This window comes from Sciurus carolinensis, chromosome 6 (genome assembly GCF_902686445.1).
Source record: "Sciurus carolinensis chromosome 6, mSciCar1.2, whole genome shotgun sequence".
NCBI classification, from domain to species: Eukaryota; Metazoa; Chordata; class Mammalia; order Rodentia; family Sciuridae; genus Sciurus; species Sciurus carolinensis.
Window position 1 is genome coordinate 108,638,241 of NC_062218.1, and position 17,002 is coordinate 108,655,242.

Below are 17,002 nucleotides of genomic sequence, written 5' to 3' on the forward strand. Positions count from 1 at the left end.
TAAGTAAATCTGTTTTCCTTATGTATGCTAAACATCAGGTATTTCTTATAGTAACGAAAGATTGACTAATTCAATGTTGATAATTTCAAATACAGGTTAAGCATATCTATTTTGAAGATAGCAAATGCAAAATTCTGTAATCTGAATCTTTTTGGGCACTGACATTATGCCATAACCATGTGACTTCATGTGATGGAATATAGTCAAATTGCAGGTCCACTAAAAATATTGTATAAAATTATCTCCAGCCTTTATGTATGAGGTAGACATGAAACATAAGGGAATTCTGTATTTAGCTTTAAATTCATTCCTCCAAAATATCTCATTATATATATACAAATATTCTACAATCTGAACCCTTCTTGTCATAGTTTAGATGTTGAATGACACTTTAAGGCCCATGTGCTAATGGCTTGGTGCCCAGGGTGGCACTATCCTGAGGTGGTAGAATCCTTAGGAGGTGGGGTCTAGTGTGAGGTACTCAGGCCAATTGAGGGTATGCCCTTGAAGGGGATTATGGGACCCTATTCCTTCCTTCTTTGTTTCCGACCACAAGGTGAGTGTTGTGTTTAGCCACACAATCCATCTGGCATCCTCATGAAAGAACTAAAAGCCACATTGCCATCTGGCATCCTCACCAGAGGACTAAAAGCAGTGGGCCTGCCCAGTCATGGAAAGGAATCTCTAAAATCAAGAGCCAAAATAAACCTTTTCTCTTTGTAAGTTAATTATCTCAGGTATTTGGTTATAGTGCTGGAAAGTTGACTAAAATGTTGTTAGTTCCAAGAATTTTTAGTACGGGATCTGCAACCAGTATCTCGATTTCTGTTCAAAATGTTTTGAATTGTTTGGTGTTGGTAGATAAGTTCTAATAAGAGAGCAACTGAACCAGAGGCATAACTTGTACAACCCAGCTGTTATGATCTGCCTGTTTCTTTGTTTCCCCCAAACCCATATGTCAATAACCTAATGACCAATAGGATCATCTTAGGAGGTAGTAATTAGGAGGGTAATCAGGGTGAGAGTAGGTTATGAGGAGATTGATGCCCTTATATAAAGATGAGGAGACAAATGAGTCTCTTTGCATGCATGCACCCAGGAAGGCCATGTGAGGACATGACTGGGAAGAATGTTCTACCCAAGGACACAACCATGCTGGCATCTGGATCTTAGTCTTTCCATAAATGTGAGAAATAAATTTATGATGTTTAATCCACCCAGTCTATGGGGTTCTTGTAGCAGTCCAAACTGAACTAACACTGCCACTCATGGGTGAATCGTTTTTGCCTTTTGTCTTTGTAAATCAGATACTGCATTTCACCTTAAGGAAAGTCAAGTGATAGGCTACAGAAGGGGCAAGGAGATTATCAGTAAGTGAAAACAGTACAATAATCCATATGAAGCTATTATGAATATATTGAGAACATCAAATCCCAACAAGCAAATACTTTTTTCAGCAAGCATTTATTAAGCATCTGTTGGCATCAGATATGAATTAAAGCAATTCCTTACCATCTTTACAATTAAAAAGATTAGTAATCGTCTCAAACCAGAGAGATCTCATAGGGCTCCCCCTCGCTCCCAGCACAGAATCATAGATTTCCTTTGGTTATTATCTCAAAAAAGGATTCTGTCTAAATAGGATTCATAGGAATTGCTAATAACCCTTTATCTGAGTTGTGTTTTCTATGGTTATGAGTTTCTTTCTGCTTTGGTGAGAGTGGCCAAAAGCTATAACAGGCACTGTCTTTACACAGGCTTGATGCGGGCAGGAGGGAGTCTAAAGCTCAGGTGTGTGTGTCAGGTGAGACAACGAGGATAGGAAACAAAATTCATGAAACGAAGAGTTGATTATTCACATGCTCCAGAGAGGCTAGGAGTGCAGATGGGACACAGACAGGGATATCAGGGGCAGGGAGCTTGAACAATGTATGTGGGAGAGGGAGGGAGAAAGGGAGAAGAGGAGAGAGAGACAGCAAGATGGGGAGAAGGGAAGTGGGAAAATGCACATGGGTATAATGCCAGAATTAAGGTCTATGGGCCTTGTCCCCCAGACTTTCCCATGGGGGTTGTGGATTGGCTAGTTTTAAGATAACAGTTGAGAAGGGAGATGACTCTGGTGTTGGCCATTAGGTTCTATCGTGATCAGCAGCTGTGTGTGGTTTGGGTTTGAACTGGTTTCCTGAATATGTTTCTTTAAGGAGAATTTTAGCATCATTAGCCACTGTGTCAAGGAGATAAAGTTGCAAGTAAAATATTTTCTTAAAGTTAAGACCTGCACCAAGTAGGCCTCCACCATGTATAAAAAAATTCTCCAAATATCTACGAAACATTTCCTCTCTTGTTTCTTCCTTCTTAGTTTCCAACAAAGTTGGAGATTTAATCATTTCTTTGAGTTGTTCTACTGGGACTTGCAAATTCTTAGCCAGATGTTGCAGGGATGCATCATCCACTCCCAAGAAGACTCGATAGGAATTTAAGCTTGCCTTCAGCTTCTCCTCCTCATGGTCACTGATGAACTTCTTCAAAGGCACAAAGGCTGGTACTCCAGCCTTGATGGCTTCTAACCAGATAAACTGCTTCATAGAATCTCGCTTTCTTTGAATGGCTACCTCAGTTATATTAGGCAAGGAAAGCATAAAAATGTGGCGCTTTTGAGCAGGGAGATCCTTTATTAGAGTGTCCATCATGATTGGGAAATCATACTCAGATACATTGTGGTTGGAAATCAAGAATACTTGTGGCTCATCAATCTTATTCTCCTTAATATTTCTCACACAGTCTTCTCGGATCTGCTTTAGGACTTTTTCTCTGTCAAAGGTAGTTGGCTTAGATATCTCTTCATTTCTTAAATCAGAGTCCACCTTGGCTTTTACAAAGTAGAAATTCTTCTTCATTATTTTGATTGCCTTGGCCAGATCTAGATCATTTTTCTTGAAGCGTGTAGAAGAAACAATAATGAAGAAGTCATACTCCTTAAATTTTACTTTTTCCAGATAATCTTTTGGCTGCAATTTAATAGTTCCAATCCCAGGCAGGTCCCAGATTGTAATGTTGGAAAAGTTGGGGTGTTTGTATGGAGTCCTCTCCATTGTGGTCTCCACCACTCCAACAGGAGCCGCCTCTTCTCCCTCATGTCCAACTCCTCTCAGGGCATTGATAAAACTGGACTTCCCTGCTCCAGACTCCCCTGTCACGGCGATGTGAAGCGGGGCATTATTAATTTCTTTTAAAGCATCATCGATTGCTGAGATTGCCCCCTGAATATTTCCTTTTTGCAGGTGTAACTCTATCAAACTGGTGGCTTCCTGGGAGATGATTTTGTTTTCCATCTTGAAGTTCTTAAAATATGCTTTAAAGCTAGAGGCCAAGTCTTGGTGTTGAGCATCATCAGGAGTACCAGAGAACCACTGACCCATGACGGTGAGCAAGTGAAGTAACTGAAAGAAAGAGGGAAGAGGAGAATTGAAAGGATTACCATGCCAGAGACCATCTTAGAGCTTTGATCTCACCCAAAGTGCTGCATGCTCAGTGCCCTTACTCAAACTCAGTTATGTCCTGGTGCAGATCAGTTCTCATATCTTTTTGCTTTTTCTTACATTCTATTGTGGAATAATTTAAGCTCAAACAAAATTAGGGAAAAGATCATAAACAACTGCTTGTGTCCTTTATCCAGCTTCAACAATTGCATGGCCAATCCTAATTCATCCATTCCTACCTCAGCGCCAAAGCCAGCCCAAGACATCACTTCATTCAGTATGTTTCTTCCCATTAACAGGAGTTTCCATTAACATAAGTGTCATAAAATTACCAAACTGAAAAATAAATAATAATTCATAGTTGTCCTCAATACCTAATCAGATCCAATCTCCCCCACAGCCGCACAGGGTTTTGTTTGTATTTTTGGATTGCAATATTGGTTTGAATCAAGATGTCAATAAAGGCTAGCTATTTTATTTGGTTTATGTACTTCTTAAGTTTCATTGGCTTGTTTTTCGGTATTTCTCTTGACTTTGGAACTCATGTTGGTGAGTCCTTGTCTTTCATGAGTATTTAAAATTTTTTTTTAGTTGTAGATGGACACAATACCTTTATTTAATTAATTTATTTTTATGTTTTGTTGATGATCGAACTCAGTGCCTCACACATACTAGGCAAGTGCTCTACCACTAAGCTGCAACCCTAGCCCAAGGAGTATTTTTAACTTACAATAATATAAGGTTTCTTCATTCTTCACATCCATGTTTAAGCCCATTTACTGAATGGAACATATCAGCATATTTGAGCCCTTGACCAGCTCCCTTGTTTTCTTTTGAACATTTTGTTTTATAAGAGTAACCTAATTGTACAGAATCCTCTTTGAAAAGCAACACTCGTTTGTGAAGAGTGGCAGGAAAATCCATACAAGAGCTGCTATTCTCTAACTTCAACTTGTGAGAACATTTCTTGTAATAGGTTTATGGAAATATCACTAGCATATAAAAACTGTATAAGTCTAATTTAATGTTTTGATATATGAACACTGAAATGATAATCACAGTGCATTTATCTAACATAATTAGCACTTCTATGTTGTGTGTGTGCATGTATGTGTATGTGTGTGTTGTGTAGAGAGAATGTTAGGATCTATTCACGTAGCAAATTTCAGGTGTACGATACAATATTTTTTTCTGCCCTTACACACTATTTTTATTTTTTATTTTTATTTTCTAGGTGTTGATGGGCCTTTATTGTATTCATCTATTTACATGCGATTCTGAGGATTGAACACAGTGCCTCACACATGCCAGGCAAGCGCTCTACCACTGAGCCAGCACTGAGTATTTTTAATTGTAACAATAGATTTCCAGAACTTGTTCATGTTGTATAACCGAAATTTTGTATCCTTTGACCAACACTACCCTATTGTTCCTTCCTCCCAGTTCCTGGCAACCCCACTCTTCTTCTAACAGTTTGCCTACTTGAGATTCCACATATAAGTGAGATCAGGAAGATGGTTTTTTAGGTGGGTAGCAGAACAGACCCAGAGCTTCTAATGTGACTTTAGGGTTTGATTCTCTCTCATCTCTTTCCAGATCCATCTGAACCTTCTCAGCCTCTGTGGCCTCTGTGCCCAGGTGGATAGCCACATCAGCAGAGTGCCCTCTCCTTCCAGCTGCCAGTAAAGTTCAGCCATTGAGAAGCAGCAGCTAGTGTCTGAGTGTGGAATGAGGGGCAGGTGAGGGCATGGTCTTCCTGCTGTCTCTCTGCTTGGGCTGCATCTGATGGGAGCTGCATCTGCCACTAAGACAATCCCTGCTAAGTGGCCTTGTCAACTGTTCCTAATTCCATAGGATTTTTAAGAAAAATACTCCCCCTGTTTTCCGTATGCCCTAGATTTGATAAAGGCTTCTCCTACTTCTTGGCTCCTGGTACCATGCTGTCCCTTATTGATCTGCCTAACCTGGGCCAACTTTCTGAAATTGCTCTCTCATGGAAGTCTCCTCATTTGAAGACTTATTGATGAATCCTCCCTGTGCTATAAGACATGTTTTATTTTTCTTAAGTGAGATGCTGCAAGGATATGTGCTTCCTTTCCTCCCTAAACAGGTGCATCTGAAACAGATGATAAGAAAATATAATCGCTGAAAATTTCTGGTGGAATTTCCTGGTTCCTCTAAGTATATAATCATATCATCAGCAAATAGGGATAGTTTGAGCTGATGATATGATTATATACTTAGAGGAACCAGGAAGTACCACCAGAAAACTTTTAGAACTCATAAGTGAATTCAGTAAAGTAGTGGGATATAAGATCAATGCACATAAATCTAATGCATTTTTGTACATAAGTGATGAATCTTCAGAAAGAGAAATTAGGAAAACTACCCCATTCACAATAGCATCGAAAAAAATAAAATACTTGGGAATCAATCTCACAAAAGAGGTGAAAGACCTCTACAATGAGAACTACAGAACACTAAAGAAAGAAATTAAAGAAAACCTTAGAAGATGGAAAGATCTCCCATGTTCTTGGATAGGAAGAATTAATATTGTCAAAATGGCCATACTACCAAAAGTGCTATACAGATTCAATGCAATTCCAATTAAAATCCCAATGATGTACCTTACAGAAATAGAGCAAGCAATCATGAAATTCATCTGGAAGAATAAAAAACCCAGAATAGCTAAAGCAATCCTTGGCAGAAAGAGTGAAGCAGGGGGTATCGCAATACCAGATCTTCAACTGTACTACAAAGCAATAGTAACAAAAGCGGCATGGTATTGGTACCAAAATAGAAAGGTGGATCAATGGTACAGAATAGAGGACATGGACACAAACCCAAATAAATACAATTTTCTAATACTAGACAAAGGTTCCAAAAATATGCAATGGAGAAAAGATAGCCTCTTCAACAAATGGTGCTGGGAGAATTGGAAATCCATATGCAACAGAATGAAACTAAACCCCTATCTCTCACCATGCACGAAACTAAACTCAAAATGGATTAAGGACCTCGGAATCAGACCAGAGACCTTGCATCTTATAGAAGAAAAAGTAGGTCCAGAGCTTCAACAAGTCGGCTTAGGACCAGACTTCCTCAACAGGACTCCCATAGCACAAGAAATAAAAGCAAGAATCAATAACTGGGATAGATTCAAACTAAAAGCTTTCTCTCAGCAAAGGAAACTATCAGCAATGTGAAGAAAGAACCTAAAGAGTGGGAGAAAATCTTTGCCAATCATACTTCAGATAGAGCACTAATCTCTAGAATCTATAAAGAACTCAAAAAACTCTACACCAAGAATGCAAATAATCCAATCGACAAATGGGTTAAGGAAATGAATAGACACTTCACAGAAGAAGATCTACAAGCAACCAACAAACATATGGAAAAATGTTCAACATCTCTAGTAATAAGAGAAATGCAAATCAAAACCACCCTAAGATTCCCTCTCACCCCAATTAGAATGGCGATTATCAAGAATAGAAGCAACAACAGGTGTTGGCGAGGATGTGGGGAGAAAGGTACACTCATACATTGCTGGTGGGGCTGCAAATTAGTGCAGCCACTCTGGAAAGCAGTGTGAAGACTCCTTAGAAAACTTGGAATGGAACCACCATTTGACCCAGCTATCCCACTCCTTGGCCTATACCCAAAGGACTTACAATCAGCATACTACAGAGATACAGCCACATGAATGTTCATTGCTGCTCAGTTCACAATAGGCAGATTGTGGAACCAACCTAGATGTCCTTCAATTGATGAATGGGTAAAGGAACTGTGGTATATATATATACAATGGAATATTACTCAGCCATAAAGAATGATAAAATTATGGCATTTGCAGGCAAATGGATGAAATTGGAGAATATCATGCTAAGTGAGATAAGCCAATCTCAAAAAACCAAAGGAAGAATGATATCACTAATAAGTGGATGATGACACATAATGGGGGGTGGAAGGGGTTAGTGCTAGGGTTAGAGTTAGGGTTAGGGAGGGGGCAAGAATGGAGGAAGGAAGGACTGTATAGAGGGAAAAGAGGGGTGGGAGGGGTGGGAGGGGTGGGGGGAAGGGAAAAATAATAGAATGAATCAAACAACATTACCCTATGTAAATTTATGATTACACAAATGGTATGCCTTTACGCCAAGTACAGAGAAACAACGTGTATCCCATTTGTTTACAATAAAAAAAATAAATAAGTAAAACAAAAAAAAAGGAAAAAAAATAGCTGAAAATTCTGCATAAATCTTCTGTAACCCAAATATGTGTTTGATTGTGTCATAGCAAGTTCAATGGGCCTTGTCCTATTGTTTGTGAGCTTAATACAGGCGTGATAACTACATTGTGAAGAGGACTACTAGATTCATCAGCAGAAATTGATGAGCTGTGGTCATCTTGCTCTTGAGAACTAATTTGTTGCCCATCTCCAGTTTCTACATATGAAAGGTAGCTAAAGATTAGTTGTGAAGATAGATTATGAGTGCCTCAAGACAACTTGGAGTTTTCAGAGACTACTAACAGCTTTCTCACTTATCCATGATGATTTGATAATAGAAGGCTTCACTGATACTGAGTTCCAAGGCAGAGTCTTGTGTCTTACTTCCTGACCTACCTCCAGTCGGTGGGTCTTTCTTTGATGCTCCCTGGCTACTGGAGTCAAATGAAATAGCATATGGATATAAAAGGGATGATGGAATGAAGAAAGAAGATGGTCTTTACCACAATTACAAAAGGTGCCAGTCCATATAAGAAGTGTTGGAATTATTCCTGCTGCTGTCTCTAAGCTTCAGAGAGTCAAAGAAGATGAAAACAAGTGAACTGAGGAATTCAGCCTATATCTGTACAGAATGAGCAAGAATAAACTCAAAAGAGCAAGAATAAAGAAAATTGCAGTGTTTCTCAGTCACCATACAGGGACAGGGTGATTCACTTACTGGCACTAAAGGCCTACAAGAAACCTGGGCTGCTGGCTCCACGGCAGAAGGATGGAGTCAACAAAAGGACAAGGACTCTGAGAGCAATTCTGCAATAGGTAGTCAATCTGAATCCAAAAGATCTCTCCTTTACCCTAAAGGATTATGTGTTTAAGGAGCTTCAGCAAGACTGCCCAGGATGCAATGAAACAGATGATGTTGGAGTCCATGCTCTCTAGAAAACTAAATCCATCTCGGAATTCTGGCAGCCCCAGTTGTTTGGAATCTCCCACATGTTCTAGTAGAGATGCTGCGTTCTCTCCTCAGAAATGGCCTTTGGATTTAGATTTTGTTGATCCTTTAGTGAATAAAAAAGATCAAAGATCTCATTTGACAGAGTACAGCCAACATTAAATGGTCATTTGAATCCCATGGGTGACAAATCTGTTGCCGGCCTCCTATCACCCCCTGCAGCTCTGCCATCCCCATCCCTCCACCGCTGCCTTCAGTTCACCTGCCTGTCTCAAATCCTCCTCACACTGGAAATTCTAACTCCACTTCCCCTAGCGCTCCAGAGGCTGGGGGACTCAAGACCTACCTCTTGAAGTTTTCTTGAAAATGGTAGTATCTATGAGGATCTGCAAGACAAAAATACCTCTGGGATTTCTCTGGAAACCTTGCCCCTTGGTTCAGTTCTAAAGTGTCCACAGCCTATGGAAGAAACCACAAAAAGTTCAGAAAGAAGTCTAAAAAACACAAAGATTAAACAAAAAAACACAACATTGAGACTATGAAGAGAAGGAGGAAGATGTCCAAAGAGAAGAAATCGCCAAGCTGAGTAACTCCAGTCTGAATTACTGTGAGGGAGTTAGAGTGGGTTGTACTGCCTCCATGGAGCCTTCTTCAACATCGAACTCCCAGATTATTTGATAAATATATTGCTATGGTCTCCTATGAGCAATGGCGGAATTACAAGGACAACTCAGTGCTAAGCACCATGAGTACAGGACTTTGCATGCCAAGATGGAGGTGGCAGCTGGGAATTTTACCAAACGATGGGCCATAAAAGCATCGTTCTCCAGGTTTAAAGGAGTATCAGAAGGTCATGAAGAAATCTTATAAGAACATCAGCTGATCAAGGACTCCAGTCCCCATTAGCAAGAAGAAAAATACAGACATGAGTATTTTCCTTATAAGCTGGCTCACATCAAAAGACGAATGGTGAATTTGACCAACAGCAAGCAGTCATGGCTCCAGAACTCTGTTTGGAGCAGATGTGAATTAACAAGTTTATTTATTACAAATTACAAATGAATTGCTCTAAATTCTAAAAAGATGAAACTTTGCCTGGTGAAAATTTCAGTATTAGCAAACTTGATTTCATTGCCTCCCCACCCCATTTTGCTTTGCTTTCCTGCATTTGAAGTGGCTTCTTCTCGTCCTTTCTTCACCTTCTCAAAACTTGTGTTTGTTAATAGGAAGAATTGTTTAGATTTTGGAGCTCCAGTGTCCATATCTCAAATCAGTTTATTTCTTTGAAAAACTTGTGTTTGTCATTAGAAATGATTTTTAGTAGACATTTGGGGATCCAATGTCCACACTTAAAAAGTTGTAAAAACAAAACAAGGGGCTGGGGTTGTGGCTCAGTGGTAGAGAGCTTGCCTAGTATGTGTGGGATACTGGCTTCGATTCTCAGCACCACGTAAAGATAAATAAATAAAATAAAGGTATTGTGTCCATCTACAACTAAAAAACAAATTTAGAAAAAACCCAAAAAACTAGGGGCTAGAGTTGTGGCTCAGTTGTAGAGCACTTGCCTGGCATATGTGAGGCAGTGGGTTCGATTCTTGACACCACATATAAATAAATAAAATAAAGGTCCATGGACCACTAAAAAATATTTAAAAAAACAAAACAGTAATATGCAAGGTGAAATGCTTCTGGATAAACAAGTCTATTTTCTGAACTTTCTTAAAGTGAACTCTTTGCCTTCAATGGTAGAATATTTAGAAATTTGCACAAATACAAAAAAAACCACGTTATTTTGGAGGATTAAAAACAGTTATATGAGTATGTTTATGTGTATAATTTTTATACAAAGGTATACATGCTGACTTGATCTGAAATATTAATCTACCCTGCAAGTTAACCCCCAGTTCAATGGCTGCCTTAAGATGTTTGCTAGTTGTGTACCGAGTGTGGTTAATCACTGGTCACACTACTTCCCAGTGATTAGAGCCATGGGAAGCACACCACGGCCTATCAGTATCTGGAAACACATACCCAACCTGTGTGTGTGCAGGGCGATGTGGATGTGAGCGTGCATGAAGGAAAAAGTTGCTACTCTCTGTAGGCCAAACGCTCAGGTTAAACAACTGACCAGGGTTACTTTTGGGTTTTTTTTTTTTTTTTTCCCTGTCAACTTGCTACTTCTATTGTGGATGACAAAAACATTTCCATTTCAATAGTTTGTCATCTTTATAAATGGGCAAAAATGGATATGTCATAAAAATCCTACAATATGTACAATCAGAAAAATGAGAAATTCTACTCCATTTATGTATGATTTATAAAAATGCATAAATGCAGTCTACTGTTATGTGTAACTAATGAGAACAAATAAATAATTAAAAAAAAGAAACACCTTACAGTTTGGGGGCAGAATTACAAAATTAAATGTATGTAAACTCTTTATATACTGCTATAAAGTATTTTTTGAAGAGAGATATGCAAAGAGGCTGTTACCTACATGAGATGTATCTTTAAAAATTATTTTTTTCTTCCTGGGTTCCAGGAATATAGAAAAGAGCAGATATATTTAACTATACCATAGTGCGATTCATCAAATAGCACAAACTTTCGTTTCATGGATTTTATCTGTTAACATTGATTTAAAGTATCTCTTGTTTTAGCTTATGGGAATATAAATTATGTGGTCAAAAATATAAGAATTTTGAACAAAAAATAAATGAAAACAATGAAAATAAATGAAACATGTTTTTATGAAACATGACGTGTAGAAATTAGTGGGAGATCAAAGAGAAAATTACATTCAGACTGTAACTAAGAAAAAAATTAAACTTCCCTATGACAAAATAAGAGGTCAGTTACAAATGGTTCAAAAAATTCTATGAAGTGTTGAAGTTAGAAAGTATATATGTCATAAAGAAGAATAATATTATGACTTTTGCATATAAATGGATGGAACTGGAGAATATCATGCTAAGTGAAATAAGTCAATCCCAAAAAACCAAAGACTGAATATTTTCCCTGATATGGATGATGATACATAATGGGGGTGGGGGTGGGGGGTGAGAGAAGAATGGAGGAAATTTAAGTAGAGGAAAATGAGAGGGAGGAGGGGGATGGGAGTATGAAAAATGGTGGAATGAGACAGACATCATTACCCTATGTACATGTATGATTAATATGAATGGTGTGAATCTACATTGTGCACAACCATAGAAATGAAAAGATGCACCCTATTTGTGTACAATGAATCAAAATGCAGTCTGTAAAAATTAAAAAAAAAATCTATTTAAGTAAAAAAAAAAAAAGAAAGTACACGTTATGTAATTGTAAATTTTAAAAGGAAAAACCTTTCACCCAGGCTTAATTCATCTTAAATATGAAATATACTTATGATAAAATTTAATGAAGAAAATAAAAAAAAGATGACAAACCAACCTTAATCATAATCACAGCTAGAAAAATTCTAAATAACAGCATTAGATACTGGAAAGCATCATATGTGTGCACACACAATAGTAGAAATATATAAATAAGCAATTAGTCATGAGTGTCACATTCTGGAAGTTGGAGAAAACAAGATGATGTTGAAAAGGATTTTTAACCAGCTCAGGTTTGGCACCTTTACAGTCACCTCTCTTCTAGCCTTTCTCTTCAAAGACTTCTCGTGTCATCACATTATTTATTATTATTATTATTATTATTATTATTATTACTTATATTTTTATTATTATTATACACCATTATTCAAGAAAACAGTAAAGTCCTGCAATAAGCCTTGATCCTCTTCTTTCTGTCTTATCCTATATCAACTCTGTAAGTAAGGGACCAGGACACCAAGATACAGAACCAACGTTAAAGAACATGGTCAAGGTGAAGACAGGCATGTGCCTCTGGCAATGGTTCTCTACCAGGGCAATTTTGACCCCCCAGGGACACCTGGCAATCTCTGTAGAAATCTCTGGTTGTCACAACTGGGAGGTGAGATGCTACTGCCATCTTGTGCAGAGACCAGGGATGCCGCTTAATTCCAGCCACACACGCTCTGAAGTATATTATCAGGTCCCAAATGTTAATAACGCTGATGGGATGAGTGGGGTGCAGTCTTTCCTCCTTCAGGCACCTGATAGCACAGCACAGTCCTGGGGTGGGCTCTGCAGGGCAGAGCCATGATTTGGGAAGAAATTACTTTCACAGTTAAGAAGTTTGGTCAGAGAACTCCTCATAAGCGATGCCATTTTTTTCTGCTTGAAATCAAGGAAAACACACAGAAATGTGAAGGAATCCATCCAGTGTTTTGGACTGAATTGGGAGGATGGGAATGTGGGCAACTACTGGGAACTGTGCAGCCTTCACATGGCCAATCAGGGATTTTCTTCTCATACCAATCAAGAGAAGATTGGGAGAAGAGGAGGACAATAAAGAACACCATGAACCGCAGAGGCGTAAAGCAAAGCAGCCTGGCAACCCGCCCCCTGGGTGGAGCCTGGACAGTCCAATGATAAGGATCCAGTGAGCTCTGCAACCCGGGGGTGGATGGGCCCACAGTGACCCTGAAGGCCATGGAAGGACCCTCGGAGCACCTGAGAAACAGGCAAGCTGGGGTGGGAAGTACCAGTTGCTGATTCGTGGACCAAGCCCCATGGTGAGATTGTTAGTTAGTAATAAGCAGTGAAATGCATGGTAAGCTCACAAGTGTTCTTTAAATTACTTTAGGGTCTTCTTTAAACTACTTTCAAAGAAGTTGAGGGAGCAAGGGGTGGTATTTAATTCACAGAACTAAAAAAAAAAAAAAAAAAAAAAACAAAGAAGCTAATGGGAAAATACCTCAAAAGGAAAGGATTAATTGGAATAGCTCTTGACAGGGTCCATTGATATTGATGTGAAGCTAAGAATTATGGCTATAGGTGTCTTCATTTGTCTGGGAGAGAAGATTCTTTTAGTAGCTCAGGCATGCTAAGTTAATTCTGACCAGCTACTGATCCCAGAGCTCACATTAAAATGGGATTGACTTGTAGATGAAGCCCCCCTAAATAGGATGGCCACCATGACAGTTCAGGAGAAGACCAACTAAGGCCAGAAAACTCCATCGCCAGATGTGAAGGAGGAATTGAATACCTGACTGGCAAAGAGTACCAAAGATGGTCCCCAGTTCTCCTGGTCAACATCAAACTGTAATAAATTTGGACACAGCGTTGTCTCTTTTGTCGTTCTCTGCTCAGTGATGACCCACTCTCTTTCGAGAGTGCTCTCTGCTTAAGTCTCACTTTGTTTCTACTTTACTTTCACTTTTAATAAAGTTCTCTTTTCTGTTTTTTTGTGTCTGACTTTAAATTTTCTTTTGTTGGAACACAAGAACTGAGGTTTGGAGTTTTAGTGCCCTGCTTTCTTGTGAGAAGATCATTCTGATTGTTGACTATAAAGATGGGGATAAAGGGAATAGAAAAGAAGAGATGCTAAACCTGCAAATGAAACAGAAAAAAATACTACAGCCAGATTCACTGAGGAAGGAGACAAGAACCCTCTAGCCATGTCCAGAAAGTCACTGAGAACATGCTCTTTTAAGCAGATTTCTCATTTTTGCTTTTCCTCTCTTTTATCCACTCTCAATTCCCTGTTTTAATAATGCACTCCAAAATTTGTATTAAATATCTTGTCCTTGACTACAAACACATGTGACAAGGATTTGCACTATCAATTGTTACAAAAGGATACATGTCTCAATGACATTATTTTACCAATGTATCCTGACTTGCCTTACTTTTCTTCACAAGGGGTCATCAGCATTCCTACTTTACATTTAGAAGATAAAGACTCCCCAATCATAAAGGTTCCACAGTTAGTTATAGCAGAAGTGGCATGCAGAGTGTGCCCTGCTCCAAGTCTCGCTTCTGCTGCAATGGAAGGAGTGAAAACTGCTGAGTTAGAGATAAGAAAATAAGAAGAGGAAATAAGAGACATGGTGATGGTCCCTAATACACTCTGACACATACATTTTCAACCGTTCCAGGGGGAGGTACTAGAGACAGACCTAGACAAATGGAGAGCCATTTCACCAAGTAAATAATACCCAAAACATTTGCTTTAGATTTACCTGAACTTCAGTGATTAGCTAGGACTGTGCATAAACCCATCCTGCCTCCCTCCCATCAGCTAGGATTCCAAGCTGAGCATCCCAGCTCTCTGGTCCATGCTCCTCAATGTCTTGATAACCAAAAGTTCCTTAGAGAAAAGAGAACTTTTCTCTAAGAAAAGAGAAAACATCACCTGAATGCCCCTGTTGGATTACCAGTAAATCCTGTCTGGTTGATGGCTCACTGTTGTTCAAGGCTCAAGAGCACTCCTCTGCTGTAGTGCAGTCTCTTGTGAAATGGACCTCTTCTCAGTCTGTGCAAAGTAGCAGGTCCAAGGCAGCTGGACAGGGCTTGTATACTCACCTGACTTCTCTCCCACTCCTCTGTGTGCTGCTGACCAATCACGGAGGAGGGTGGATCCAGTCCCACTTCAGAATAGACTGTAATTTCCAAGAACATAAGAGTGAAACTAAAATTTTTCTTTCCAGCAATTCAGTCAGTTCTGAGAAGAGAAAGTTGAGCAGTCTGGAGATCACAAAGAAGCTGTTATAAATTTAAGGCTTGACAAGTGAGGAGAACACAGAGAAGCAACTTAACAACAAGGCTGGCATATCTTCCATGATCCCTGAAAGGTCATTTTCTCTGATCTCTGACTCCACAGATGCAGCCTGGACTAAGACTCACCAGGCAGACTCACCAGGGACACTCCCCACTTCCAGCCTCTGTGACGGTACCCCTGTTTTCTGACTAATGTGGGGTTACTTCCCTCAGACCTCATCACTATTATTATAGACAGGAGAGAGAATTGGACAGTGGTTGAGGGAGTTTGGGGTGAGGTCATGAGAAGACTGAAAGGATGGGGAAGTCAGTATTGATGAAATCACATGTTTCAGTTGACCTTGCTCATGCAAGCCCTCACTCCCATCAGCCACCTGGTTATCAGTGACTCGGGGAGGGGCGGTGCTTATCCATTCTGCAGTCCAAATATTTGAGACACTCTAACAATTAAGTCTCTTGCCCCAAATCACACAGATATGTGATGGAAGATTGAGATTCATACTTCACTTTGAATTTTTGTCATTCAGCTAATGTTAGAAGATCTAGAAGGAAGTAGAAGTGTACCCTACCACTGATTTTGTTTACCTTGAAATCTCTTGAAGAAGAAAATACAAGTCACTAAAAACAAATGATTCCAAGATCTTAAGTCTCCTAAGGAAGTTCTGCTGAACAATATTGAGTAGGATCAGGTGAGAAGACAGGCGAGATCACCCAATACAAATAAAAATATCTGTCATGGCCATATTCTCATTTGCTTGGGCCCATGAAGCTCATTTTAGTAGTTGTGATTATGGTTGTTCCTTTTGACTCAGGGTTATGTTAGGTCAGGCCCTGTAATAGTGTCTGTAATAGTCCTTGGAGAAAAGTCAAGCCTCTTTTGACAGTGTTAGGAACTTAATCTTTGGTCCCTTGGCTAACATGGCAAAGAGAGCTGTATGTCTGGAATCGAGTACTGGGTACTTGAAAGCAAAGCCATTCCACTGTACTGCTCGCTAGTCAGCAAAGAGGTATGTAAACACAGGACGTGGGAAGAAGTGAAAAACATCAAAGGGAGGCTCAGCGAACTCTGGACAAGGAGCAAACTAGCCTCCTTGTCCTGTTTGTCCGTCTGTCTGTCTCTGATTCTCTGTTTACATCTTTTCCCATTTTCCCAAAGCACCACTCTTCTGGCCTTGCCACAGTACAGTCATCACCACTTGCTTTCTAAAATGGAAATCTTGAAACATCCCCCCCCCAAAAAAGTGAGATCTTAAATTTATTTAATAGGCTATCATGTTAAATAATGAAATTTTTATAGAAATATAATCAAACAGTAATACAAAGTCATGTCTAGGAAATGTCATAAACAGGAATCTTTTAATCTGACTTCAAGTCTGACTTCAGCCTGAAGTTTAGTTGTTGGGAATTAACAAACCATATATTCTTTTTTTTGGGTGGGAGGGTACTGGGATTGAACTCAGGGGCAATCAACCACTGAGCCACATCCCCAGTCCTATTTTGTATTTTATTTAGAGACAGGGTCTCAATGAATTGCTTAGTGCCTGACTTTTGCTGAGACTGACTTTGAACTTGTGATCCTACTGCCTCAGCCTCCAGAGCCACTGGAATGACAGGCATGTGACAGCACACCTAGCCCATATATTCTTTTTTTTTTTGCCTAAAATTAAACTTTATTTATTTATTTTATACATTTAAAAAAATTTTTACACTGCATTTTGAT

The 17,002-nt window shown here is 39.2% G+C and overlaps 1 protein-coding gene and 1 pseudogene across 4 annotated transcripts; one reads left to right on the forward strand and one right to left on the reverse strand.

The window, feature by feature from the left end:
- Positions 1-1,454: 1,454 nt before the first annotated feature.
- Positions 1,455-15,060, reverse strand: LOC124986491 (interferon-inducible GTPase 1-like). Of its 4 annotated transcripts, none has more exons than XM_047554858.1 (3): positions 14,918-15,060; positions 9,000-9,112; positions 1,455-3,440 (listed from the first exon to the last, which is right to left on the reverse strand). In XM_047554858.1, exon 3 carries the CDS (start codon positions 3,417-3,419, stop codon positions 2,130-2,132), a length of 1,290 nt encoding a protein of 429 aa, XP_047410814.1. In that variant the 5' UTR covers positions 3,420-3,440; positions 9,000-9,112; positions 14,918-15,060; the 3' UTR covers positions 1,455-2,129. The 4 variants fall into 4 exon arrangements, with proteins under 4 accessions (XP_047410814.1, XP_047410817.1, XP_047410816.1 ...); XM_047554861.1 differs by having other exon boundaries at positions 14,940-15,035; XM_047554860.1 differs by lacking the exon at positions 9,000-9,112 and having other exon boundaries at positions 14,940-15,055.
- Positions 3,418-9,681, forward strand: LOC124986378 (RNA polymerase II elongation factor ELL2-like; annotated as a pseudogene).
- Positions 15,061-17,002: the final 1,942 nt, after the last annotated feature.

Bases quoted from the DNA above. Each gene is read 5' to 3' on its own strand.
- LOC124986491 (XM_047554858.1), bottom strand. From the start codon at position 3,419: ATGGGTCAGTGGTTCTCTGGTACTCCTGATGATGCTCAACACCAAGAC.